The sequence below is a fragment of the Acomys russatus genome, chromosome 11, assembly GCF_903995435.1.
Source record: "Acomys russatus chromosome 11, mAcoRus1.1, whole genome shotgun sequence".
Classification (NCBI taxonomy): Eukaryota; Metazoa; Chordata; class Mammalia; order Rodentia; family Muridae; genus Acomys; species Acomys russatus.
The window spans coordinates 10,481,289-10,508,833 of record NC_067147.1 but is presented as its reverse complement, the minus strand read 5'-3'; the positions used below and the strand labels follow the sequence as shown (position 1 = coordinate 10,508,833).

The 27,545-nt window shown below is 52.7% G+C and overlaps 1 protein-coding gene across 1 annotated transcript in view; it reads left to right on the top strand.

Moving 5' to 3' along the window:
* Positions 1-27,161, top strand: part of C11H6orf132 (chromosome 11 C6orf132 homolog) — a 34,618-nt gene extending 7,457 nt beyond the window's left edge. The window contains exons 2-5 of the mRNA XM_051152838.1: positions 3,194-3,300; positions 20,751-20,820; positions 23,378-26,579; positions 26,985-27,161. Coding sequence (XP_051008795.1) covers positions 3,194-3,300; positions 20,751-20,820; positions 23,378-26,579; positions 26,985-27,102 — 3,497 coding nt within the window. The 3' untranslated portion in view covers positions 27,103-27,161. The remainder of the gene's footprint in view (positions 1-3,193; positions 3,301-20,750; positions 20,821-23,377; positions 26,580-26,984) is intronic.
* Positions 27,162-27,545: the final 384 nt, after the last annotated feature.

Here is a 27,545-nt window from a genome sequence, read left to right as displayed (position 1 = left end):
AAGCTGCCTTTTTCTGACTGAGCCCTGTCACTGTGTCTAGAGCCCTGTCCGGCCTCCTTCCAGCCACGCCTGCCTGTTCTGTCCTGTTCTGTCCTCTCCTCCCTCCCTGTCTCTCCCCTGGACTGTGGAAGGGGCTGCTTTTCAGGAAGGCCCACTCCAGTGTTCTTGACCCTGTGATCCACAGAGATAGGCTACTTTAAGAGGAAACTCCACAAGGGTGGGCTGCCAGCATTCTATTTAGTTCGGGTCTTTGACCTTGAGTTGGGGGGTGGGGAGGGAATGGGTGATGAGAAAGACCTGGCTTATGGTGGCCACACAGTCCTCACTTAGCACGGACTGAGACTTAATGTCCTGGAGGAAGGCCTAGAACCAGCCAATCAATCTAGCCACTGCTTTCCTATTATCTTTGCCTTTTTTTTTTCCCCTGGGCATGGTGATACATGCCTTTAATCCCAGCACTCAGGAGGCAGAAGCAGGTGTGTCTCTGAGTTTCAGGTCAAGGCTATATAAAACATCTATTTCTCTTTCTTACATTGTTTGTGTGTGTGTGTGTGTGTGTGTGTGTGTGTGTGTGTGTGTGTGTGTGAGACATGCATATGTATATATGTATATGTGGGCCCTGGGGATCAAACTCAGGCCTTGAGCCTTGGCAGTTGGTACTTTTACCCACTTAAGCCATCTCACCAGCCCAAGTGTTTTGTTTTGTTTTGTTTTCAAGACAAGGTCTCAGTGTAGCCCAGGCTAGCCTCAAAGTCACTATGTAGTCTATGCTTGCTTTAAGATCATGGCATTCTCCCTTCATCAGTCTCTAAAGCACCAGTATTTGAAGTGGGTGAAGCCACCACACACCAATGCCAGCAGTAGCACCCAGAGGTCTAGGCTGGGTCATTAGCTCTGAGATGGTAAGCACCTAAGGACAGGATGCCCACCCTCAGCCAGCTTCTCTGCTGCACCCTGGCCATAGTCTGCGTCCACCGTCAGACGGGAGCCTGGCAACTCAGACCGGGGATCATATAGACTCACAACTCTCCCGGCAGCGCTGGGAACTACGTCCTGGAACAATGGCGCACACAGTGGTGCTTGGTTATTTGGGCACCTCTGGGGAGGTCTAGAATATGCTCTGCCCCGTCCCATTGCCTCGTCATATCCAAAACCTAGATTCTTCTGGAGGACCTCCCACCCTTGGCTAGCCTAGTCTCTCTTTTAAAATTACATATTTTATTTTAATTTATTTATTTGGCTTTTCGAGACAGAGTTTCTCTGTGTAACAGCCCTGGCTGTCCTGGAATTTACTCTGTAGACCAGGCTGGCCTCAAACTCAGAGATCTGCCTCCCTCTGCCTCCCAAATGTAAAATTACACATTTTAAATCTTTTTTTTTTTTTTTTTAAGATTTATTTATTATGTATACAGATGTGCCTGCCCGCCAGAAGAAGGCACCAGATCTCATTATAGGTGGTTGTGAGCCACCATGTGGTTGCTGGGAATTGAACTCAGGGCGTTCGGAAGAACAGCCAAGTGCTCTTAACCTCTAAGCCATCTCTCCAGCCCCACATTTTAAATCTTAAATGTATATTATTTGTGTGGTGTATGCACACATGTGTGTGTGTGTGCACGTGTGTGTACACGAGCACATATGGCAGGCCATACACATGGAGATTAAAAGAGAGTTTGCAAGACTCAGTTCTTTCCTTTTACTATGTGTCCTGGGGATGGAACTCAAGTCAGCAGGCTTGGGGAAGCAATGTTCCTTTCCCTGGTAGGCCATCACACCGGCCTAGCTCTGTCTCTTTTGAATAAATTATTGGGTTTTCTTGCAATTTCCTCCTAAAATGTTTGAGGAGAAAAGCAATCTCACTTGCTTCCATGTAACAGGCACCAGGATTCTGGTTCATTGGGACTATGCAGACTGGGCTGGCCTGGGACTCCGCCTGCTTCTGCCTCCTGAGGGCTGGGATTAAAGGCATGCACCACTATGCTGGGCTTATCTCACTGGGATTCTGACCTCTTTCCTCTATGGCTGGCGAGGAGAAGGTCGCTCATTCCCTCGGGTCTGTTAAGTAGGACAACGGCCTTCAGTGTTTATGACCCATAAAGCAGGAGGCCTGTGGATGTGACAGTACGAACGTGGGAGGAAATGGCGAATTCTTATCAGTGGTGTCAAAGGTCACAAGGGAGACTGGTTGAGAGCAGGAACGTGGCATTTCACAGGTCCATGGCTGTTGGACACAGCCCAGAGCGGGGTCTGGAGGAACAGGAGGGTTTAGCGTGTGTCATACACTCTTAGGGGAAGGAACCACATTTGTTCAGTCGCTCTATGTACTGGCCGCATCTAGACCTCGCAGCTGGTATATGAGGTTGACACCATCACGTCCATTGTACAGATAGGACAACTGAGGCTTAGGGAGGTAAAACAGCGTGTTCAGCCAGTGGCAGAGTTGAGATTCTTTTTTTTATTTAATGTATTTTTTGGTTGTTTTTGTTTTTGTTTTTTTGGATTTTCGAGACAGGGTTTCTCTGTGTAGCCTTGGCTGTCCTAGACTCACTTTGTAGACCAGGCTGGCCTCGAACTCATAGTGATCCGCCTGCCTCCTGAGTGCTGGGATTAAAGGCGTGCGCCACCATGCCCAGCTAATGTGTTTTTGTTAGATCACAAATTCTGTTGCTCCCTCCACACTCGGCGGTCAAGGGCGCGCTGAAGCAAGACGGGTGGGCACACGCACACACACGCACACACAAACTCACACACACACTGGTGGTGGTAGGCTGGGAGCGCTTGACCTAGAGGGTACAAGAGAGGCGGTGTTGGCCACAGCGGACAGCAGGTGTCTCCTCTGATCTGCCTGTTCCAGATTAGAAATGCAAACACTTGAGAGAAGTGACAGAGCTATGGAGGTGGCCCGGGCGTTGGCGTAGCTCTCAGGGCAGGTGTTATGTAGATGTGGAGAACAGAAAGAGTGTTTTGGAGGCCTCAGGAGAAGGGATGGCTGCTGTGGGCCAAAAGCCCCAAGTCCGTTCCACAGTGCAGCCTTAGTACCCACTGGCACAACTCCTACCCATGCGATCTTCCTGTGTTAGAAGGGTGTTGCTGAGTCAAAGCCGGCAACCCCAGGCCTGGTTTCCTCACTGGGATCGGACTAGTCACCTTCTTTGACTGCCATCTCACAGTCCCCGTCATCATCTCTGTCCTCTAGATGGGATCTACTATGGAGACAATCGGTTCAACACTGTGAGCGAGTCCGGGACAGCCACTCTGAAAGCACGCCCGAGAGTCCGGCCTCTGTTGACTTTCATTCCCCTGGTAAGTGAGCCCAGAACCCAGACCTCCAGTCACCCGACAGAAATGAAGCATCTCTGCCACTTCAGCCTCACCCACTGGGTGCTCCCTCCCTTCCTGATGCCAACCCAGGTCGGCTGCTGGGAGGAGGCAGAGCCCAGATGCACAGCAGGAAGCTTGGGATTAGGGAGAGGCTCCAACTCCAAGGACAGCGGGAGTTATTTTTTTACCATCCACTATGGATGGCCGCTGGCTTCCTGCCAGGCCCTGGATGCAGGGATGACGATGCAGTTGGCATTGGTGCTTTACGAGGTGCTCTGTGCCCACTGTTAGAATAGCGGCCAGCCAGAGGCAGCCAGTGTATTTGCAAGGGACAGTCAGGAAGGGCTTCCTGGAAGAGGTGGCACCTGAACTTCCTCATAGGACGTAGAGTAGTGACACGTGGGAGAAGGGCGTTTGAGGCAGATTTGTTTGTGTTTATGAAGCTACAGGAACCCCAAATCTCTGACCTTCTGTTCCAAGATAGGGTCTTGCTAGTCCTGGCTAGCCTGGAACTCGCTACTTAGAGCTCTCAGTGATTTTCCTGCCTCTGCCTCCCAAGTGCTGGGATTACAATTTCACCCAGCAAAACAAACACCTTGAAAACACACACACACACACACATTTATTTTTGTGCATGGGTGTTTGGCTTTTATGCATGTCAGCACACCATGTATGTACAGTGGCCACAGAGGCCAGAACAGGGTGTCAGAACCCCTAGCGGTGGGATTACAGGCCATTGTGAGTGGCCAGGTGGATACACTTGGAATCAAACATGGATCCTCTGGGAGAACGGTAAGCTGTCTCTTCAGGCCCCAAACAAACAGCTTAAAGGCCACAGTTGGGATTTTTCTCTTTGATGAGTGAAAGAAACCCCCCAAAGAACCCTCAGGAGTGATGGCAAGATGGCTCAGTGGGCAGAGGTGCTTGCCGGCCAACCCGAGGACTTACGTTCGATTCCCCAGAACCCACATAATGAAAGGGAGGGATGGCTTCCTGTAGCTTGTCCTCTGCCCTCCACAGTCAGGTTGTGGTATGAGCTGCCTCTCCCTGACCCAAAATACATAAGCAAATGTAAAAAAAAAAAAAAAAGAGCCACTGGATAAATGGTTCTGTCTAGCACCTGGAGAGTTGCTGGGTTCTCTACAGCTGTTCAGTCAAAATGAAATGCATTTTGAAATGATTGTAAAGGGCCTCTATTGAAAGTGAAAAAGAGAGATGGCTCAGTGGTTAAGAGCACCGCCTGCTCTTCCAAAAGTCCTGAGTTCAATTCCCAGCAACCACATGGTGGCTCATAACCATCTGTAATGTGATAGGGCGCCCTCTTCTGGCTTTCAGGAGTACATGCCAGCAGAGCGCTGTATACATAATAATAAATAAATCTTTAAAAGTGAAAAAGAAAGCACCCTATGTAGTGGCTCAGGCACTTGGGAGGTGGAGGCAGGAGGAGCAGGAGCTCAAGGGACAGCCTGGGCTATAAGCCTGTGCTACATGTGTGGGACAGTGTCTTGAAAACCCTAGAAAGCAAAGCAAAACAAAAACTAAAAAGAAATAAATGACCCAGGGTTCACTTCCCAGTACTACAAAACAAGCAGAGCTGAGAGTGGGGGTGCTGTCCCTCAGCCTCAACATCTGGGAGATGCAAGCAGGACATGGTGATGAAACGAGGTTGCCATCCTGTTTCTAGAAATGAGCCCATTCTTTCCCCTCACTGATCCACAGCCCATTCTGGGGATGGTGGTGTGGGAAAGAGATGACACACCAGTGCCTGGGCTAGTTCTTAAGTCCTGACTGGCTCCTCGTGTCCTGGCCCCTCCTCCACCACCTCAAGACCCATGAGGACAGGGTCAGCGAATGCCCCACCCCCACCCCCAGTCCCCTACATCTTCTCCCACCCACCCATTATGGGCTTTTCCTGCTGTCCCCACTGCCCTCCTCCCCAACCCCAATCTAGGCAGACCCTAGGAAGGCCTGTGGGAGATTCAGCACAGTTCTAGGCTTGGAGGGCTTCTCAGGCCTGGAGTACTGGGCCTCCTGGGAACATGCTCTGGGGGCATTCTTTCTGGACCAACCAGGAAGACCCTGCTTTGGAGAATGGGAGAGGAGACACAGGTCCCACCAACAACTGAAGCCTGTTAGGTCCATGGGTGTGTCCTGTCCAGAGCTGGAACTGAAGCCAGAAGGGGACATTTACCTCATTACTTCAGTGCTGGCTAAGCTAGGAAAGACAGGTGGAGCTTCCCTGCCTGTCCCACGCGCCAGAGATCATATACTTATGAGCAGGGCCACCCCCATCCCAAAGCAATTCCCACAACCCCCCTGCCCCACCCCCTCCCAGCCCCAGAGGCTGTAGCTCTGAGACGGATGGGAAGTGATTTGCTTATGGTCCTGCAGAGCCAAGACCCAAGCCCCATACCGGTCAAGCCCCCGGCCCAGATGCCCCTCAGGCTGCCCTAACCTGGGAACCATGCGGCATGTGGGAACTTTTGTCTTCTCCTTCCAGGACCCTTGACAGAATCACAACACTCTCCACCCCTGTCCTGTGGCTTCTTTTGGGTCTTGGACCCTTTGAGGCCTTTAATGAAATGGCTTCAAAGGGTCTAAGGTGAGTTTTAGCAGAGGACTCTCGGACCCCAGGCCGCCTCTGGTGCACTTTAAATTCAGACCCCTTGGCCTAATTGCAGCTCGGATCCTGCTTCAGGTTACGGGCCTGGCTTCCAGCTTCGCTCACCACCTGCTCTAGGAGAAGGTCAGCTGAGCAGTTCATCTTCTCCTATCTGATCTCAGGCCCCCTTCCACAGGCTCTGGGCTTCCTTCCAGTGCCTCAGGTGTGTGTAGGGGGGAATCACACACATGTACAGACACACACAGACTCCCCCCCGCCACCCACCCACCCACCCCCGCAGCCACATGTCAGGGGCCGGTACCAGAGCCTTGCCCCTTCTGCCTGGCATTGTGTTAAACCCCTAGGGTCCTCAGCCTACCCTTCCACTTGCAAAAAGCACCCCCCCCCCCAGGGCCCGGAGGTGAGGAAGGAGAGTCACCAAAGCAGTATCACCCAAGAAAAGAGGTGACAGGCCCAACAAGGGTCCTTGATCTCTGCCTGGGCCATCTTCTGAGTGTCCCCTCATCTTCAGTACGTTTCAAGAGCCAGCCAAGGAGACAGGTTCAAAAAGCGGTAGCCCTCAAATGTCCTCACTCTTAAGAAAAACTTCCTCAGGTGTCCATAAGCAAAGGCCGATCATGAACCGGACCCTTGGGTTCCTTAGTGACTAGGCTGGGCCCTTGGGATTGGTCATCAGGTACCTGTCCCCAGTCCCAGCCCTGCCTGGGCTTGTGGAGTGATAGAGAGCCAGGTCCTTAATCTCTCCAGGCCTCTGACTCTTCGCTGTTTGGTAGGGCTAACTACTGTAAATAGTCCTCCAGGATGTCCCCAACTGTGACTTTCTGGGCTAAGTGACTATGATGGGATGGGAGCGAGGCGGGGTAAACTACACATACAGATCAGCCTTCTTCCTGGAGAAGGGTTGCTTTCCAGCCACCAGGCCTACCCACCTCACTGATCCTGGGGGCTTTGAAGTTTAGAGCCACCAGACGGCAGAAGTGGGTGGACCTCAGCTAGGAACACACAGCGGGCATGATGGTGCATGCCTGAGATCCCAGCTACTCTACTCAAGGGTGGGGGGTGGGGGTGTCCTGAAAGTTGGATGTGAGTCTGGGCTACAGGGAACAGGGCCTTGTTTCAAAATAAAGGTAAATAAGAGCTGGGGTGTGGCTCGGGGCGCTGCCCTTGCTTAGTGTGTACCGTACTTTGCGTTCGCTCCCTGGTGTCAGCGTGGTGAAGGAGAACACAGAGACCTGGGCCTGTGAGAGGACAGTAGATAAAGGCTCTTGGCGCCCAGCCTGACGGCCTGAGTCCAATCCCTGGGACCCACATGGTGGAAGAAGAGAGCTAGCATTTGAGAGTCATCCTCTGCCTTACTCATATGTGTGGCACCTTGCACACAAAGCCAATAAACAGAATGATAATAATAATAATAATAATAATAATAATAATAATAATAATAATAATAATAATAATAGTGATAACAAGAAGAAAAAGAGTGTCAGAGCCACAGGGCATGGTGGCACACGCCTTTAATCCCAGTACTTGAGGCAGAGGCAGGCGGATCTCTGTGAGTTCCAGGACAGCTAGGGCTGGCTACACAGAGAGACACAGTCTCAAAACAAAAAGAGAGCAGCAGAGGTTGGAGCTGGGTCTTCGCCACAGGCCCCAGGAAGAGCAAACCCACCCCCCCCCCCCCCACCCCCACCCCCCCCCCGTTTCTTAGAGTAGAGGGAGTCCAGAACTCAAGGCTGAGCCTGCCCTGTGCTTCCCAGAGCTCAACCCAGAGCCGCAGCTGCCCTCTTCTCTGGGGCAACCTCTGCTCCGCACCCCATCTGATCCCGCTGATGCTTATGAGAAATTAGAAATTAAATGCCCGTGTGGTAAATACGGGCAAACTGGCTGGACAGGTCCGGGGGTGCCCAGGGCGGTGAGAGCTCCCTGGGTTGCCCTACCCTCTGAGTCACACAGGCCTGGCCTTGCCAAGGGGAGGCAATCCCTGAGCTGCAGGAGAGACCTGTCCTCTCCAGTGTCCCCTCCCTCCTCTAGTTCCTGGTCACCCGGGAGCTCTAACCCTGAGCTTCAGCCCCTAAACTTGGGGCCTGGACCAGGCAGTGTGGTTTGGGACTGATTCGTGTCAGTGACGCTGAATAGAAAGGTTATGGGGTAAGAGGTGTCAGAGGCCTGCAGCGAAAGTAAAGTTGAGCTTTTACCCCCTTTCCACCCGCCTTGACCCCCATCACTCACAAGAGTTCCCAGCACAAAACCCCAAAGCCGTCTATACCCTCGTCCTTACCTATAAACACCTACCCCTTGGCTAGCCCCCTGGGGTCCTGAGCATGCAGCAGCAGTCATGGCTGCCTCAGGAGGGCTGAACAGGAAGAGGAATTAAAAGTGGACTCGGAATACAGGCAGACAAGTCTGGAATCAGGTCTGGAAGACAATAGTGCGGACGTCAAGGACCAGCTCCTTTGGCCCTACTTACTCCTTGCCTTAGAGGAAGAGCTAGAGCCAAGAGAGACCTGGGGCAGAGGCTCAGCAGCAGCAGCCAGGCCCTACAGCACTGACCCTAGGAAGCCAAGCAAGCAAGAGTGTGGGGGACAACTGACATCACTTTTCTGTTTGTTTAGTGTTTGTTTTGTTTTGTTTTTTTGTTATTTATTTATTTATTTATTTGGTTTTTTGAGACAGGGTTTTTCTGTGTAGCTTTGGCGGTCCTGGACTCGCTTTGTAGACCAGGCTGGCCTCAAACTCACAGCGATCCGCCTGCCTCCGCCTCCCGAGTGATGGGATTAAAGGGGTGTGCCACTGCACCCGGCCCACCCTGAACTTTTAATAATCAATCTTAATTTCTTCCTTTCTTTCTTATTATTTATTGAAACAGACTCTTACTCAGCCTCGGCTGGCCTGAAACCTTTTGCACAGACCAGAGAGACCTGCCTCTGCCTCCCAGGCCTGACGTTGAGGTCTTCTCCGCTAAGCATGGCTTTACAAGTTCTTATGCATTCATTTATTTAGTGTACATGTGTGCACTCATTTGTGCCTTGGTGTTCTGTGTGTGTCTAGAAGTCAAAGAATGTGTGTGAGTTAGTTCTCAACTGCCATCACGTGGGTCCTAGGGACTGAACTCGGGTCATCAGGCTTTGTGGTAAGGACATTTACCAGTGAGCTGTCTCTCCAGCACAAAGCTGGAGCTCCTGATCCTCCTGTCTCTACTCAGGCGTGTTGTAGCATGCCTGATTTATTCAGTGCTGGGAATCAAACCGGGGGCTTTCAGAGTGCTAAGTCAGCACTCAGAGCATTCTAAGGACAGGGCACATCCCCTGAGGAGTCCAGGGCTTCAAGTGTGGCACGCCACGCGCTCTACCAAGGAAGGGATCCCTGGCCCAATTAAGCCTAATGCTAACATCACCCACCGGGGAGTCTGATTCAGAGAGGCTGGAGGTGATGGAGGACACGCAGCTGTTCTCTGGGCTAAAGCACGTCCTGTCTTGAGCCTCTAGGGCTCTCCAACATGCCTATATGGCCCCCACAAACCAGGCGCAGCCAGCTGGGCTGCACGCAGTTGGGCACTGTGGGTGCCTGGAATGTTCTTGTGACTCTCAGTCTGGGTGGGCTTGGGAGAGGACACAAGAATGCCTGACTCTTACTGGGGAGCAGAGTCTTCTCCGCCCCACCCCATTCCCCTCACGGTTCCATGCGCCATCTCCAGAGCCCAGGCACAGACAGGCTCAGGAGGAAGCTGGTGAGGAAGGTTTTCAGGCTCCCCAACACCAAGATTAGCCATGCATTTGCTTTCTGGCCCAGCCCTTGGGGTAGGGGCTTGGCTGGACGCTCAGGAATCCCAGGCATGAGGATGTGCGTCCCAGGGCAAGAGCGGGTCAGTGGGGTGGGATGGAGCCATCGTCTTCGTCTTCGGAGTGTTGAGCCCCGCCCCCTTGAGCGCTCTGGCAGTACCGGTGAGCAGCTGATATCAGCCCTGCTTGCGTGCGTGCGTGCGTGCGTGCGTGCGTGCGTGTAGCTATTTCCTCTGTTCATGTTTTCTTCTTTCTTCCCTCTTTCCCTTCCTCTTTTCTTCCATCCTAAAATGATAGCAACATGGACAAGAGTGGATTCCTGGTGGCTTGTCCCTGACCGTAGGGAAACACCCAGTTCCTCAAACCACCCATACAGAGGCGTCTCCGGCTGCGCCATGCCCTGGGCAGAGCTTCTGAATTTTTAAGCTCTTACTAACCCATGGAGGGGTTTTGTTGTTGTTTAACTTTTCTATGGGGTGTATTTATTTGTATTTCGTGGAGCGTTTTAACTGCCTCTGTGTGTGCTATGTGTATGTCTCTTGTCCACAGAGGCCAGAAGAAGTCATTGGGTCCCTGGAACCATGGTAACAAAGTTGTGAGACACCTCACATGGGCTGGGAAGAACAGTCAGTGCTCTCGCTGATGAGCCTTCTCTCCAGCCTCATACTGAGTTTTGGCTTGGTTTGTTTGGTTTGGTTTTTTGAGACAGGGTTTCTCTGTGTAGCCTTGGCTGTCCTGGGCTCGCTTTGTAGACCAGGCTAGCCAGCCTGGGCTACATGAAGTTCTGAACAACAAGCTAAATCTGATGACCTAAATTTGGTCCCTGAGACCCACATGGTGGGAAGAAAGAAATGATTCTCACAGGTTGCCCTCTGACCTCCACAAGCTCACTACAGTGTGTGCACACCACACACACACACACACACACACACACACACACACACACACACTCTCCAAATGTAATTTAAGAGGAAGGAAGGTAGTGGGGCATGATGACATATGTTATAATCAGCATATGGGATGTGAGGCAGGGAGACCAGGAGTTCAAGGCCAGTCTCAGCTACATATGGAGTTAAAAGACCAGCCTGGGCTACATGGGGCTCTGGTTTCTTTGTTTCTTTTTAAAGAGAGTAACAGAATTAAGGAAGAAAATTAGCCTGAATCTTCTCAGAGTGGTATTCCTCTCCACCAGAATCCCTCCTAACAACTCTGACAGAGCACTGGTTCACTGGCCATGTCTTCCACTGAGCTGAGGCCCTGGCCATGGACCTCTGTGAGTGGGGTGAGCCTGTCCATTGCCACAGCTTTGGGGTGTTGTCTGATTGGGGAGACAAGGAAGTGGTGAGGCCCAGTTTCATGACATTTGTGACTGGCAGAGCCAGGCTGGACTCTGCCCCAGGCACTGAGTGAGGGCACCTGCCACAGCAGGAGAGGGCATGGCCCTGCCAGGCTCAGGCACTCACAGTGCTTTTTGCTTGTTGCCCTTGGAGAAGTGGATGGCCACCCCTCAAGCACAGTGCACTGAGGCATAGGCTGATCCCCACAGGCAGCATCTTGGACAATCTGCTTTTTTACCAGAGCCAGAGGCCAAGGACAGAGTGGAGCTGAGTTGAGTAGGATACAGCGCGTGCACGCTCGCACGCGCGTGCACACACACACACACACAAATAGACAACCACAGATATACACACAGGAGACATACACAGACACACAGACATAAAAATACACACTGACAGACAGACACACACACACACACATAAACACAAACAGACACACAAGACATGGACACACTCACAGAGACACATATTGTACACCCTATGACTGCTGGCCCGTGGCTCCTGGAATTCAGCTTCTGAGAGCTCTCCTTCCTGACCCTCCTCCCTGGAGTCAGACAACTGCCCAGAGGCCTCGGAAGTAGGCTGTCCTAACACCCTGTCCTGTGGAGCGGCCTGAGTCACCAGAGGTGCCACAGAAGGGACACCTTATAAGCTAGCCTCACAAAACAGCATGGTCAACGAGATCTTTAGGATACATTTATGGGAGAGTCAGGGGAATGCCTCCCCCCTGCCCCCAGACAACATGCACACACTTTGCTCTGAGCTGATTGGTGGCTGAGCTCATATGAGAAAACACAGATTTTTCTTTCTCCTATATCCTTCATACCACTCACTCACTTGGCCACCCAGGAACTTACTCCTTCAACAAATATTTGTTGAGTTGTTAGTTTGTCAGGCACATACAGAGACTCAGCTGACCTGGCCCCCCAGCAGGCTGGTGGCATGCTGCAGCCAGTGACTGCATGCACTGAGTTAGGCAACAGGAAACATGAAGACCACATGCTGTAGCCACTTGCTGTGTGACCCAGGGCAAGGAGGGGCCTCAGCCCCTCTGTGCTTCGCATTCCTCACCCGTCGTTTCTGGTTCCTGTGTAGACTGACTGGGTTGCTGCGTTTGACATACACTGAGCGAGTTTTTCAGTAGCTATGTAGTGACTGCCAGCTATAAACATAGTGTCCTAGGGCCCTAGAATACACAGGGAAGGGAAGCTAACTCCCACCTGATTGCCAAGAAGATGGGGCTGGGGGTCAGGGTGGAGGATAGAGGTGCACGCCTTTAATCCCAGCCCTTGGAAGCAGAGTCAGAGGTGAGTTCCAGGCCCACCTGGTCTACAGAGTGAGTTCCGGGACATCCATGGCAAAACTGAAGAAGCGCTGTCTCAAAAATCCACATAAATAGATAGATGATAGGTAGATAGATAGATAGATAGATAGATAGAAGATGGCTAGGAGTTGGGCAGGCAGAGAAGAGCTTCTCCAGGGGAAGGGCAGCACTGTGGAAGCCCGAGACGTGAAAATAGACCCCAAAGAAGCTGTAGCAGGTTTCAGAGGGCAAGAGGCAGGTGTCTTCTTCAGCAGCCTGCCTCCCTCTAAAGCAGTGCTTCTCCTCAGCTTTCCTAACGCTGGGCCCTTTACTACAGTTCTGCACCACCATAACTTTGTTATGAATCGCAATGCAAGTATCTGCGTTTTCTGATGGTCTTAGGCGACCACTTGTGAAAGGGCTGGGTTTGTTTGTTTGGTTTGGTTTTGGTGTTTGTTTGTTTGTGCTGGAGAGTGAACCCAGGGCCTTAGATGTGGCAGGCAAGCAGTCCACCACCGAACTGTAATGGCGGTTCTGTTTTTCTTGTTGAGACAGTCAAGACTGGACTCAGAACTCATGACGTGGCTGAGGGTGATATTCATGAACTCTGTGATCCTCCACTCCCTAAGTGCCGGGACTATAGCGTGTACCACCATACTTAGTGTTGGCAGAGCTCAAGATCCAACCTAGAGCATCGCAACATGTACTCCAGGCAAGCACTGTGCCAACTGACTTGCGGTCCAGGCGTTGCTCTCCTCTTTGTGTTGTGTATGTCCTTGATTATGTACATGTGGGCATGCGCACAAGCATGTGGGGGGGTGTGGAAGGAGCAGGTGTCAATGTCGACCACACTCCACCTGGATGATAATCCATTCTACTAGGCTGGGTGGCCAGTGAGCCTCAGGGATTCCCATGTCTGCTTCTGCAGTGTGAGGACTAAAGGTACATGCCTGGCTTTCACAAGGGTGCTGGAGCTCTGAACTCATGTCCTCATGCTTTCCTGACAAGCACTTTTCTAACGGATACCTCTCCTTAGCCCGCTTTGGTTGTTCGTTGGTTTAAGAAGGAAGGGTCTGTAAGCAGAAAGTTATTGTGTAGTTTTAAATGCTGATTTGTGTCTCAGTGTTATATAAACACCGTTCCCCAGTTGTCCCCTGGCATGCCAATAGAGCAGCTTACAGCCAATCACTGAGCAGGGGACAGAATAGGGCTTGACTTCCTGCCAGCCAGGGGAGGAGAAGGAAGTAGGGGACTCAGCCATGGGAGAGATCCAAGAAGGAGCTGGAGCTGAGAACCAGTCCAAAGTGAAAGTATCACTGAGGTGCATGCTGGGAGTGAGACAAAATAACATAGAAAGCTAAGAATAGCCTTAAACTGCTCAAGATTGTGTTGTAAAGCTTATCTTTAAACAAATGTAAAAGAGTCTCCATTATTTGTGTGATAGCCGGGTTAAGAAAAAAGCTAAGAGTGGGCTGGAGCTCAGAGGTTAAGAGCACTGCTTACTCTTCCAAAGGTCCTGAGTTCAATTCCAAGCAACCACGTGGTGGCTCACAACCATCTATAATGAGACCTGGTGCTCTCTTCTGGCCTGCATGCAGGAAGAACATTGTATACATAATAAACAAATATTAAGAGAGAGAGAGAGAGAGAGAGAGAGAAGCTAAGAGAAACAAACACAGTTTTTAAAAAATAACATCAACCAGGGTCTATGTAGTCCATGGTGGCCTCAAGTTTACAGTGAGGCCTCTAGAGTCCTGGGATTACAGGCATGCCCCGTGAGGACCGCCTGGAAATGCTGCTGGGGAAGGGGGAGCATTGTAGAGACTCAGTGGCTCACTGGACTCCTGCGAAGTGGAGCTGACTGAAAACTGGAGAGTGCCAGAAGAGCGGCTCGGACAGAAGGGGAGCTCGGGTAAACAAGAGGCTTCTCTCTCTCCCTTTCTTTTTTGTCTGGAGATGTGGGAGTGTGGAAACGTGTGCCAGGACACGCATGGGAGCCAGAGGGCAGGTTTGGGGAGCCATCCTTGCCCCGCATCTTGTCTGAGGCCAGGTCTTGTCTTGGGCGCTACGCAGGGTGGGCCCGGACAGCTGACCTGAGCCCTCCCTGTCAGTCCTCCTGTCTTCGCCTCCCATCTCACAGCAGCAGTGCTGGGTGACAGGTGCGTGCCGCTGTGTCCAGGTTTCCGTGTGGCTTTTGGAGATGCGCTTGGGTTGTCAGGGTTACCCTGCGAGAGGCTTTGCCATTGCGCACCTCCATGGCCCTCTTCCGTCCCTCCTTCTTAGTGATTTTTATTTTATTATTATTGTTGTTGTGCGTGTATATATAAATATATATCCTGTATCACACATATGACACGTAAGTACATATTTGCAGGTCAGAGGAGGGCAACTTTGTGGACTTTTCTTCTCACATCTTCACGGGGGTTCTGGGAGTTGAACTCAGTTTACAGGCTTACATGGCTGGGCAGCATCTTTGGGGGGGTGTTGGTTTTTTCGAGACAGGGTTTCTCTGTGTAGCCTTGGCTGTCCTGGACTCACTTTGTAGACCAGGCTGGCCTCGAACTCAGGTCAATCCACCTGCCTCTGCCTCCCGAGTGCTGGATTAAAGGCGTGCACCAATTGGGCAGCATCTTGTTGGCCCAGAGGAAAGATACAATGCTGCCTTTCTTTTTCTGAGACAGGGTTTCATTGAGCCAGGGTGACCGTTAACCGTGATCCTCCTGCCTCTACCTCTCAAGTCCTAGAATTATAGCTCTGCCCCACGATGTCCAGCTAAGTTTTTGTTCTGTTTTGTTTGCTTTTGTTTTTCCAGACATGGTTTCTGTGTGTAGCCCTGGCTATCCTGGGACTCACAGAGATGCCCCTGCCTCTGCCTCTCCGAGTGCTGGGATTCCAGGCGTGGGCCACCATGCCTGGCTTTCAACCAGGCTTCTCAATGTGTGTGTGATCCAAGTTTTTAAATGTGTGTGGGTACACGTGGTTACACACACATGGAGGTCGGAAGGCAACCGCAGGTGTCAGTCCTTGTCTTAGTTTCGTTTCTGTCGCTGTGACACAGCAGGGGGACGATAAGAAGCAGCTTTGATGAGGAAGGGTTTACTGGGTTCATAGTTCCAGGCCACAGTCCAGGGATGTCACAGCGGCAGGGGCACAAGGCGGCTGCTCCCCGCACACTGGCAGCCCAGAGCAGAGGGACCATGCATGTGCCCTGGCGCTCATGTTGCTCACTCCTATTCAGCCCAGGGCGCCAAACCAGGGGGTGGTGCTGCCCACACTCCAGCTGGGTCTCCTTAGAACTCAGGACAGTTCCCACACATACCCCACAGGCCAGCCTGCTCCAGGGACTCTCTCCCTGAGACTCTAACCAGGCTGTGTCAAGTAGACAGGTAAGCCAACCGGCCCAGAGTCTTCTACCTTTTGTGTGAAAGTCTCTCATTGATCTGGAACGCTAGCACATATGCCAGGCTCCTTGCCCCTTGAGTCATCATCCATCCTCTTCCTTCCTCCTTCCTTCCTCCCTTCCTCCCTTCCTTCCTTCTTTTGTTGTTATTTGTTTTTTGAGGCAGGATTCTCTCTATATCCCTGGCTGTCCTGAACTTACTATGTTGACCAGGCTGGCCGCAAACTCAGAGATCTGCCTGCCTCTGCCTCTCCTAGAGGCCGACACCACCCCAGCAAAATTGTGTCCTTTTATCCCCAAGTCCTCCCTGGGCATACTCCCTAGGGATGGAGACTCTGGTAACATTCAGGGAATGTAGTGTTTAGACAAAATACCGTTTATCTGGTAAGGTGTTTACAGTCAGCGACTGCCAACTGTCCCTGGGTGCTCTTCATGGCACACTCCTTCCCACTGCAGGAGCATACAGAGCCTGTAAGAACATTCAAGCCCTCCTCTTCATTTTTATCTGGGTGTGAGCGTGTGTGTCTCTGTGTGTGTGTGTGTGTGTGTGTGTGCGCGCGCGCGTGCATGTCTGTGGGGGGCTGCTGCGTACTTTCATCACAGCATGTGTGTGGAAGTAAGTCAGAGGACAACCTTGTGTGTTGCTCTTCACCTTCTGCTTCTTTGAGACAGGGTCTCTTGTTAGAGCACTTGTGCCAGGCCCGCTGGGCTGCACACTTCCACTTCCGGGGACTGACTCTCCTCTGCCTGTCTCTCATCTCGCCATAGGAGTGCTGGGATTACAGGCGTGTGCTCATCATGGCTTCCAGCTTTGTGTGGGTTCTAGGGTATCAGAACGCACATCCTCATGCTCATGCCGAGCCGTCTCACCATCCCCTCTTCTTCAGGAGGCTTTGCCTCAGTTCCCAGAGCCTCAGTTCCTAACCTGTGAGGAGTCAGGGCACCACGAGGGTGATGCTGTAAAAACCTGCACTGTCCACACTGCGCTGGTCACCATCCGGGCCTGTGCTCTCGATTCCAGCAGCCTGGGTCCCCTCTTCTCCCGTGTGTTAGAAGCAGCTGCGAAAGCTAAAGCCATGAGACGGGAAATGCAGGGCCTTGGAGATCTGGGGACTGCTTGGTTTGCAACCCTGAGATCCCTCGGGGATAACGCTGGACTTCAAGACCTCCAACCCTGCTGTGAGGAGGCCCCAGCCTTCTCTGTGTTGGAGGCAGATACTAAAGAGCCAGCCCCAAGCCTGAGCTTCTGTGCTGGGGTCTGGGAGGCTGACATGGCTGGATGTTGTGGTACCTGCCTATAATCCTGAACTCAGGCAGGAGTTTGAGGCCACCTGACCTTCGGACTGAGACCATGAAAATCTAGGGTTCATCCCCAGCACCTCAAAACAAGCAAGCAGGCTGGGCGGTGGTGGGGCATGGCTTTAATCCCAACACTTGGGAGGCAGAGGCAGATGGAGTTCTGAGTTTGAGGCTAGCCTGGTCTACATGGGGAGTTTCAGGGCTATGCAGAGAAACCCTGTTTCAAAAAAGACAAGGGATGGAGAGGCAGAGAGAGTGTACACGCAGGTGCCCCCCTGGATCCCAGGGAGGTTGGCTTGGATGGCTTGCAGTTTTTCTTATGAAGGGAGAGTTGAAAGGGTCCCTGTGGTAGCACACCATAGTTCCAGCACTCAGAACCCTGAGACAGGGGGATAGAGAATGCAAGTGAGGCCACATAGCAAGACATTGTTTGTTTGTTTTTTAAGTATCCCTAAACTAGCTCCACAAAGGGGTTTGAGAGACTGCAGGGCAAGCTCCTAACTCCACCATGGATGGGAAGTGAAATGGCTGGGCAGCCAGCACAGTCACTTGTCACTGTCCACCCAGAGTCACACTGCCTGTAAAACTGAGCACAAACAAGATCCAAAACTTTTGATGCTAAGTCTCAAGTCTTTCTGACTTCCAGTTACGTTTCAGAGAGTCACCAGAGCTTTCAACCCTGGCCTCCATCACATCAAAGAGAGCGTGTTACAGTTATTTTTATAAAAATTGTGTTTTTATTTCTCACTTAACCCGGCTATCACACAAATAATTGAGACTGTTAGATTTGTTTAATAATAAGATTCACAGCACAATAACTGAGCAGTCATTACTCTCTTCGTAACCCTCTAAGCTAATGTGACTTCCTCCTAGAGCACATCCCAGAGGTACTGGCACTTTCCCTGTTCCGGCTTCTCTATCCTGGTGTCTCTTGGACCTCTCCAGTAGCTCAATCCTCCACTTTCCCTAACTCATCACCTGGCTGACAGGAAATCCAGCCCTATTATCTCTCTTGCTCAGTGATTGGCTGTAAGCTGCTTTATTGGCATACCAGGGGACAATTGAGGAGCAGCCTTTATACAACATTGAGACCTGCAAGTCCCAGAAAAAGGATTGTAACCAGATATGGGAATACAGAAATCAGCATTTCAATCACACAATAAGATTATTAGCAGTTTCCATGTGTGTAGTGCCAGTAAAGAGCATGTATGTCACTGAAGTAGCTAACAAGGAATCTACTTTAAGGTCGTCAGAATTGTCTAGGAATATAAAAAGGAACAGTTGCAGCCAAAGGCAGTGGCACACACCTGTAATCCCAGCACACGGGGGGAGGCAGAGGCAGGTGGATCTCTGTGAGTTCGAGGTCAGACTGGTCAACATGAGTTCCAGAACAGGCAGGGGTACATGGAGAGACCTTGTCTCAATAAAAAGGAGCCATCTAGAGGGGCTAGAGAGATGGCTCAGTAGTCAAAGCATTTGCTCTTCTTACAGAGTGTTCAGTTCCAGCCCCTGCATGGTTCATAACCATTATAACTCCAATTCCAGGGGGGCTGGCACCTTCTTCTGACCTCCAAGGGCTCCTGTGCACATGGTATACACACACACACACACACATTCCCGGCACATAGGGTTTTCTTGCTGTGAAGAGACACCATGACCATCAGCAACTCTTATAAAGGCAAACATTTAACTGGGGCTGGCTTACAGTTTCAGAGGTTTGGTTCATTATCATCATGTCTGGAAGTGTGGCAGTGCGCAGGCAGACATGGTGCCAGAGAAGGAGCTGCGAGTTCTACAACTTGATTTGAGCATATGAGACCTCTAAGTTCTCTGTAGTGACACAACTCGTCAAACAAGGCCACACCTCCCAATAGTGCCACACGCCATGAGCCAAGAGCACACACACGCGAGTCTTTGGGCGAGTTCCTATTCAAACCAGCACAGATGGGCACATGGGTGTGTTCTGGTTTTAGCACAATTTCACAGGCAGGGATACAGGCACAGAGAGCTGGAGTCTTTTTCTCAGTCCTGTGGCCAGGTAGCAGGGCCAATCACATCTCAGCTGCCGGCTCCAAAGCCAGTGCTCTCAACTCTTGCCTATTTACAAGGTACGGCTCAGCTTGTCCTTAAAGAAGGAGCTGGAACTGTGAAGACGCAAAATGTCCAGAACCTGGATTTGGTCACCCCAGCCGTGTGCTTTAAATTACTTCTCAAGAGCCGGGCGTGGTGGCGCACGCCTTTAATCCCAGCACTCGGGAGGCAGAGGCAGGTGGATCGATGTGAGTTCGAGGCCAGCCTGGTCTACAAAGTGAGTCCAGGACAGCCAAGGCTACACAGAAAAACCCTGTCTCGAAAAAAAAAAAAATTACTTCTCAAATGTTTCTGAGTGGCCATTTCCTCACCTGGTGCCTGCCCGGGGCTTGAGCCAGCGTGGTGGTGATAGCTGTAATCCCAGCACTGGGGAGGTGAAGGCAGGAAAACCGGAAGCTCAGGAGCACCTTCAGCTAGGTGCTGACTCTGAGGCCGAGGAAGGTAGGAAAGAAAGGAAATAATGGGAGAGAGAGAGGGTGAGAAAGAGAGATACGGCTTGTCCAACCGCAGCCTCAGGAAGAACAGACTGGCTGGGGAGGGTGGCTGGGGGAGAGACTACAACGTGAGATCGTATGCTAGGAGACCAGGCCTCTGAGACCCTTGAAAAGCCTGTGCGGTGCTCTGCCAATGATTAAACCGGCAGGTGTATGCACTTTGTTGATCTATGGAAATGTGTGTTTGGAGGGGGAAAAAAATAGGATGCAAAATAGACTCACAAACCGACAGCTGTGTAAACACGCTCTGCTCCGTTGCGTTTGGCCCTGCTTTACCACCTAATCATTTTTCTGTAAATTCCCTACAAAACCCTGGAGTAAACAGGAGGTCCGAACCAGGATGTTAGCTTTTGGCCGCTGAGTCCCTGCAGGGTTCTTTCTGTTAGGCCTGGGGACAGTTCCCAGGAGCTGGTTCTCTCCTGCTTTTCTGGGGCCCAGAGACCAGGTCAGCTCAGCTCAGGTCAGCAGCCTTGGCAGGAAGCACGTTAGCCTTTGAGCCATCTCACCAGGCCTTGTTTTGTTTTGTTTTAATTTTTTATTTTTTTGGTTGGATTTGTTTGTGTTTTGACAAGGTCTCACTATAGCCTGAAACTTACAGTGTAGATCAGGATGGCCTTGCATCGGAAGTAAAAATGTGTGCCAACATGCCTGGCTCCTTGGTTTGCTTTTAATTGAGGTTTTTGTCCTTTCTTCCTTCCTTCTTTTGTTTTTTTGAGACAGGGTATCTCTGTGCAGCCTTGGCTGTCCTGGACTCACTTTGTAGACCAGGCTGGCCTCGAACTCACAGAGATCCACTTGCCTCTGCCTCCCGAGTGCTGGGATTAAAGGTTTTATCAGTTAAGAGCTCTTGCTGTTCTTGCCGAGGACCCAGGTTCAGTTCCCAGCATCCACATGGTCATTCCCAACTCTGTGTAACTAGTTTGTCATCTTCTGGCCCCTGTGGGCACTACACAGATAGTGAATTAATCTAAAATAAACGAATTCACTCTTTAATGATTTCATATACTTGCGAAGTTTCTTCATCGATACAACAGACTCACAGCTGGGATTTAAAATCTGTCTGCTCATCTCTCCATGTCGCCCTGACCTCTCTCCCTGGTCTCTTTCAGAATGCCCAGGAGAACCATGGCCTGGCTGTGCCCACCCCCTCTGTCCCAGAAGATTTTGCAGACAAAGAAGGTAAGAGAACTCTGATTTTGTAGCTTCATCTTTCTTTCCTTCCTTCTTGGGCCCTGAATTCAAAAGACAAAAAAAAAAAAAAAAAAAAAAAGCAAAAGGCCGCCAAGCACCTGCTCCATCTCCACAGCTGGAGGCAAAGCTGGAAGGAATCCTCAGACCTCTTAGGCACTGGTCAAGATGATGAGAACAGTGGGGCTGGGAAAGATGGGGAGAGCAGTGGTTGACTGACACCCCTTTGGGGAGTGGGAGAAGAGGGGGAGGCACCAGGTCATAGCAGGACAGAAGGTCAGACAAATCTGCCTCAGCTCTAGCCTGACTGGCCCTGTCCTCCCACACTTGCCCTGCTTGGGAACAGCAGTGCTAGCTCCAGAGGACTAAACGAATGGCATGGCCGTAAGCCACTTAGTGTTGAGGGATCCGCTTAATCTGGCCAGTGACATCCTGTCACCCTGAGCAAAGGTTTGGAGGACTCCTGGGATCTCATTCACTGTTTCCTCACCCCTCCCTCCTGCCTCTGCTACAAAGGGGTTTCCTTAACTAGCCCAGGCTGGTCTTCAGCCCAGCGTCTGCATTGCAGCCTCCTCCTGCCATTCCCCTGCTCCAAGTTCACCTGCCTAATTAAATGGCCCCTCCCCCTGCTGTTTTTATTGCTGCCTTCTCCGTGGTAATGGTTTACTACTGTATGTACTGTGTTGGTTGTCTGTTGGGTTGACTGACCCCTTAGCCAGTAAGTTTCAGCGGAGCTGGGCATGGAGCAAGGGGCAGAGTGTGTGGAGACAGGAGGCCAAGATCACCCAGCATGAGCAAGACCCAAACAAAGCAAGAATAAGCTTTAGCTTGAGTATCTGTCGGTGTTTGTTTTGTTTATTGCTGTTCGGACACCCAAGTGCTCCATTCCAAGTGCCCAGAACCAGACGGCTGGGAGAAGCCTTCCCAGGCACACCTGCTCCAGGCTTGCTGCCCTCTCCTAAACATTTTGAGGAGGGAAAAGGGAAAACAAGAGTGACGGAGGGAGGTGTTCTCTTCACGGGCTGCTGCTCGGGTGTCCATCTCTGTAGCCACGTTGCCCTGGTTACACTCCTGCCCTTGCACCATCCACCAGTCCAGACCTTGCTGCAGAGGTGCTAAACAAGCGATAGAATGGGTTCCTGTAGACTCTGGGTCTCCCCAAAGCATGCGTTAGTTGTGTGTGCAGACTGCTTCCTCCTGTTCCGCTCCCCACCACTGGCCACCTCTCTCTATGGTCCCTTTCCTCCTTTAAAAAAAAAAAAAAAATGTGTGTAGCATGCGTGTATACGTGTTAGTGTATGTATGTGTGTGTGTAACTCTGAGTGTATGTGTGCGCGCATGTATGTGTGTAGCATGCATGTATACCTGTTAGTGTGTGTGTATAGTTTGCACGTGTAACTCTGTGTGCATATGTGAGCATGCATATGTGTATGTGGTATACATGTGCACCTGTCAGTGTGGGTGTGCATGGAGACCACAGGCCAACATCTGGTGTTTTCTTGCTTTCCCTTTCCACCCTATTTTCCTGAGACCACGTCTCTCACTGAACCTGAAGCTTAGCAGCTGGACAATACTAGCTGGCCAGCAAGCCCTAGTGACTGGCCTGTGCCTGCTTCCCAGCTCACAGCAGCTTTCCTGTGGGCGCAGAGCTCTGAAGTCTGGCCGGCATGCTTGCACTGCAAGCCTTTACTCACCAAGTCATCTCCCCAGTCCCCCCACCCCCGTTTATTTGTTTGTTTGTTTATTGTTGGTTCTTATTTGTTCATTTGAGACACTGTCTCGTTATGTAGCCCTGGCTTGAACTCGTGGCAATTCTCCTGCCTCAGTGTAAACTCAAGTGTTGAGATTACAGGCATGTGCCACCATACCTGGCTTCCCTGGGTCATTTCTAGAACCACAGGTAACCTCAAGGAACTCTGTACATGGGCTTACACGTGTCAGGGCCTGGAGGAGAAATGCCCTATTACAACAGGAAGAGGCCACTCCGGGGAAGGCTCAGGGCATCGGTGGGGTGGAGTGGGGGGGGCAGAGAGGCATTGCTGCTTGTTCTAAACCTTTAGGATGAAAGGGGTGGCTCTACCATTTCCCTTGGCCAACCCCTTTCCCTGTGCCAGGCACAGAGTGGGAAAGATGGCTCAGTGGGTAAGAGGAGCCACCAAATCTGAGCTAAATTCAGCCTCCAGAACCCACATAGTGGGAGGAGAGAACTTATTCCCACAAGCCCTCAGATGGACACAGACATACCACGGTACACCCCCACCCCCCCCCCCCACCCCCCCCCCACACAGAGCCGGGCAGTGGTGGCGCACACCTTTAATCCCAGCACACTTGGGAGGCAGAGGCAGGTGGATTGCTGTGAGTTTGAGGCCAACCTGGTCTACAAAAGTCCAGGACAGTCAGGGGTACACAGAGAGACCCTGTCTGGAAAAACCAAAAGAAGAAAAAAAGAAAAAGAAAAAAAGAAACACAGAGAAAGAGAAAGCAATGTTAGAGAGGGAGAGAGGCTGGGACTGGCTCATCTCCATATGTCTGCCTTCCCTTCTTTCAGGTACCAGCTCACTGGTCAACGGCAACCTCCGGCTGTACAGCTCTGTGAGCGACCTGAGGCCTGTACACTATGACCTGGATTCATCCATACCCCCGCCTCCCCCAGGCCCAGCCCCAGGGCCACCACAGGACACTTCACAGCCTCCAGGGGACTCCTCTCCCCCACCACCACCTCCTTCCATCCCTCCTCCTCCCCCTCCTCTGCTGGTGGAGCCCCCACCCCCACCCAGCACAGCCCCGCCTCCACCCCCAGTATTGGACAGCCTATCTCCTTCATCTACCCTCTCCCCACCATCCACACCCACCCCTCCTGACTTCATCCCTCCTGCCCCACCGTCAGCTTTTCTAACCCCGCCTCCACCACCTTCTTTGCCAGCCCCAGGACCCCCAGCTCCAGTCTCTCCTCACACTCCCGGAATTCGTCTCTTCCCCTCTGGGGGTATTATCAAATGGAAATCAGAAGTAGCTCTCAATGGCAGGCAGCCAGAAGACCCCAGAACCAGCCCCCCCAAAAGCCCTGCTGAACTAAAGGGGAGATCTCTAGGGCCGAGCCCAGAACCCCACCTCACCTTCCCCAGGTCATTTAAGGTGCCGCCCCCAGCCCCAGTCAGGACCTCATCTATCCCAGTTCAGGAAGCACCAGGGGCTCCTCCAGAGGAGGAAGAAGGCACCCAGAAGACCCCCACCCACCTCGCACTGCCTCTCAGCTTCAACATCCGCCCTGCAACTCAGGTTTACCCAGAGAGGGCCCCAGAGGCACAGCATCCCAGAGAGCCCAGGCCTGAGACACCAGGCAGCCCAAGGCTCAAGCAGTCTGAATCCCAGAAAACCGGACAAGCTGGAGGGCCACCGCCAGCCCCTCCCTTGCCTCCACCCGCTCCCCCACTCCCTCCGCCAGCACCCTCCCTGCCCCCAGCTGCTCCCCCTTTGCCCTCTACTGAGCAGGCAGCCCCTCCGCCTTCTGGATTTATGAAGACCCCCAGATCCAGCTCACCTGCTCTCAACACCAAACCCAACCCCCCCAGTCTGGAGGACACAGATCCATCAGAACCTGTTGACTGGAGGGACCCCCGACAGATGGAGAAGCTTCGAAGTGAACTGGCAGCCTATCTCTGTGGGTCCAGGAGAGCTGACCGGTCACTCGGCCACAGGCCAGTCTCCATGGTGGCATTGAAGGACAAAGAGACCAAGAAGGACACCAGCCTATCAGAAGAAGAGGGAGCTCCTCCAAGCCTGCCTGAGAAGATACAACCCTGTGCTCCTGAAAAGAGCCCCTCCAGCAACAGTCTGCCAGAGCGAGGAGCCACCAGCAGCTTGGCCCTACCCCCTGTGGACTACATCTCCCAGGATACTCCAGCTCCCAGCGTCAGGCAGATCCGGAATGAGCTAGAGGCTCGCTTTGGCTCCTCAGCCGAGAAAGATGCCAAGCCCAGCTTAGCATCTCTGCCTCCCAAACCCCGCCTGGAAGGGGGAAGACTCTTTGAAAATGGGACTGACAGTGGCAAATCCCATAAGCCTGTCACCAGGAATCCTCCCCAGCTGTCTGCCACCCCTCTGCCTACCACAACACTCCAGTCCAAGGCTGCACCTGGTCCAGCCACTTCACCCAAGGCCACACCTGGGCCAGCCACATCATTCAAGCCTACATCTGGGCAGGCCATGTTATCTAAGGCCACACCTGGCCTAGCCTTACCACTCAAGCCTACACCTGAGCAGACCACATCACCCAAGGACACACCTGGGCAAGCTGCACCTCCCAAGGACACATCTGGACATGTTACACCTCCCAAGGACACACCTGGGCATGCTACACCTCCCAAGGACACACCTGGGCAGGCCATCCCATCATCTCAGTTGCTGGCAGAGAAGGACCTTGCCGCAGTTAGGCAGAGAGAAAAGCCAGAATCTCAAGAAAATGCAGGGGCCACGCAACTGTCCAGGAATGGCGTCCCCTCACCTCCAGCCCTCTCACCAAAGATGTCTACTGGTGGAGAAGAGGTGCCATCATATCTCTACAGACCCCATTGCAGCCAGAACAGCCAGAGCCGAGGGGTCGCTGTAGTGATCCCCACCCGGGCCAGAGGAGAGACTACAGGCTCAGGGGGACTAGTGGACGAAAAAGAGCCCCAAAGCCATCCAGCCAAAGCTCTCACCCCAGTCCAGCCTACTGACCAACTCCTCAGACACCCGGTGACTGGGGAGGTTGTGGAAAGGGGCTCCCCGATGGCCCTGCTCCTCGCAGCCAGACAGAGGGCCCAGAAGACTAGGCCTGGAGGGACTGCAATAGGACGGTCCTCTCTGCCTGGGAGTCTCCGTGACCGTGACCGTGGCAACCAAGCAGAGGCCAGCTCCGACAGTATCTTTTACAGAGGTAGCCGGCCCAACTCTTTCATTGTGGTCCCTAAGGTACCCAGTGAGACAGAGGACTCCCACCTGACGTCAGCACGGCCCACTGGACCCAGTCTGTGGAAACCCCAGCAGGGACAAGATACAGAGGGCTCAGAGCCAGTCCACAGGCACGGGTGGACCAAGGCTGAGTCCCCGGCCCCTGTGGCCCAGGAAGGACACGCTCCCTCAAGCTTACCCCAGAGCCGCGCCCTCCCCAAGTCTTTCTCTTCTCCGCCCTCTCCTTCCTACAAGAGGGCAGAGGAAGAAGAGGGCGAGGAGGAGTTCGGCTTTGACATCATCCCGCCGCCACCAGAGTTCAGCAATGACCCGGAGCCCCCCGCCCCGGGGCTGCAGCATCAGGGCCGTCGCGGGTCCCCACCCAGGAGCAATTTCTCTGACTTGGGGCATTCCCTGGACGCCGGCCCCGGGGCCAATCCGGCTCGCGGATTCTCTCGCTTCCCCGGCGCTCAATACCCCGGCCCCGGGGGCCTAGATCGCTTCTCTGGCAGCGGACGCTCGCTCATCAAGAAACGTCTGTACGTCGGGGAACCCCACTGCAACCCCGGGACGCCCCGCGGCGGCACCGGCCGCAGCCTGAGCTCCCCTAACTGCTTCGGGCCACAGCCGGGAGGCCCCGAGATGCGACGGGTCAACTCGGCTGGCCGCGCGGGCCCCGGAGGCCTGCACACACGGAGGCTGTCGCTGGAGGGCGCCCGGGGCGCGGCAGAGGTCAAGTACAAGGCGCCCAGCGGCGGCGGCGGTGTTAGTGGCAGCAAAGCTGGGGACTATGGCTTCGTTCCTGCCAAAGGCAGCAGGTGAGGTGGGGACTCCTGAGTGCCTGAACAGTGTTAATGCCAAAGCGATGCCTGCTGCTTACTGAGAGAGAAGGGAGGATGGCCGAGATACCTGGAGAGGGTGCTGTTGGCTGGTTCCTTACTTCTCAGCACATCTCTTCACTCCCCTGTGGAGTTTCGGGGCTTCAAATCAGTGTAGAGGAAAGGGAGACCCAGTGACCCCCGGGTGGAAAGATGGTTCCAGGTCCAGGCTAGGAGCAAAGGAGTCTGAATGAACACAGGATACTAAGAGTGTTCTATGGTCCTACCCTGGAGTTCAGAGGTCCATCCGGTCACATTTTAAAATCGGCTCTGGGGAAGGTGGGTAGGGTGAGGACCAGCCAGCTGCGTATAACCCTTCACCACTCTCCCCTCTACTCCCTCCAGGCCTTCCCACGGCACCACCCACTACGGAAGCCCCATCAACACGTTCACTGTGAGGCCTGGGACCCGCCATCCCATCTCCTATGCCTACTCTGGGACCCATCGGAAAGCCACTTCCTGAGCTGTGGTTCACACCGCTGACTTTTAGGGGTTGGATCTGAGCAGTTGTTTTGCGAGGGGGTATGGGGTGGGATGCCGCTGCAGGTATTATAGGTTCCAGCTCAGAAGCTCAGACACCACTGAGAGCCTTTGTTCTGGAAAACAGGCAGACAGGTCTGTGGAAACGTCTGTTTCTGAAAGCAGCAGGGACAGCTTGGCTAAGGACTGTTGGCAGATTGGGGGGGGGGGGGGGGCTTCTGGGCCGTGTTTGCCTGTCAGAGCCTCACAATGTAGGCAGATGTCTCTAACCTTCCTCCCTCCTACCGCCCCCCACCCCCTTACCCTGAACAGGTAATGGCTGTTTCTAGCTACTTGGAGATGAGAGATCAAGACTGCTTGCACAACGCAGACTGTATCAGGAGCCTTACACGCTGGCCAGGACCAAGGATAGGGTAGTTGCTCCTT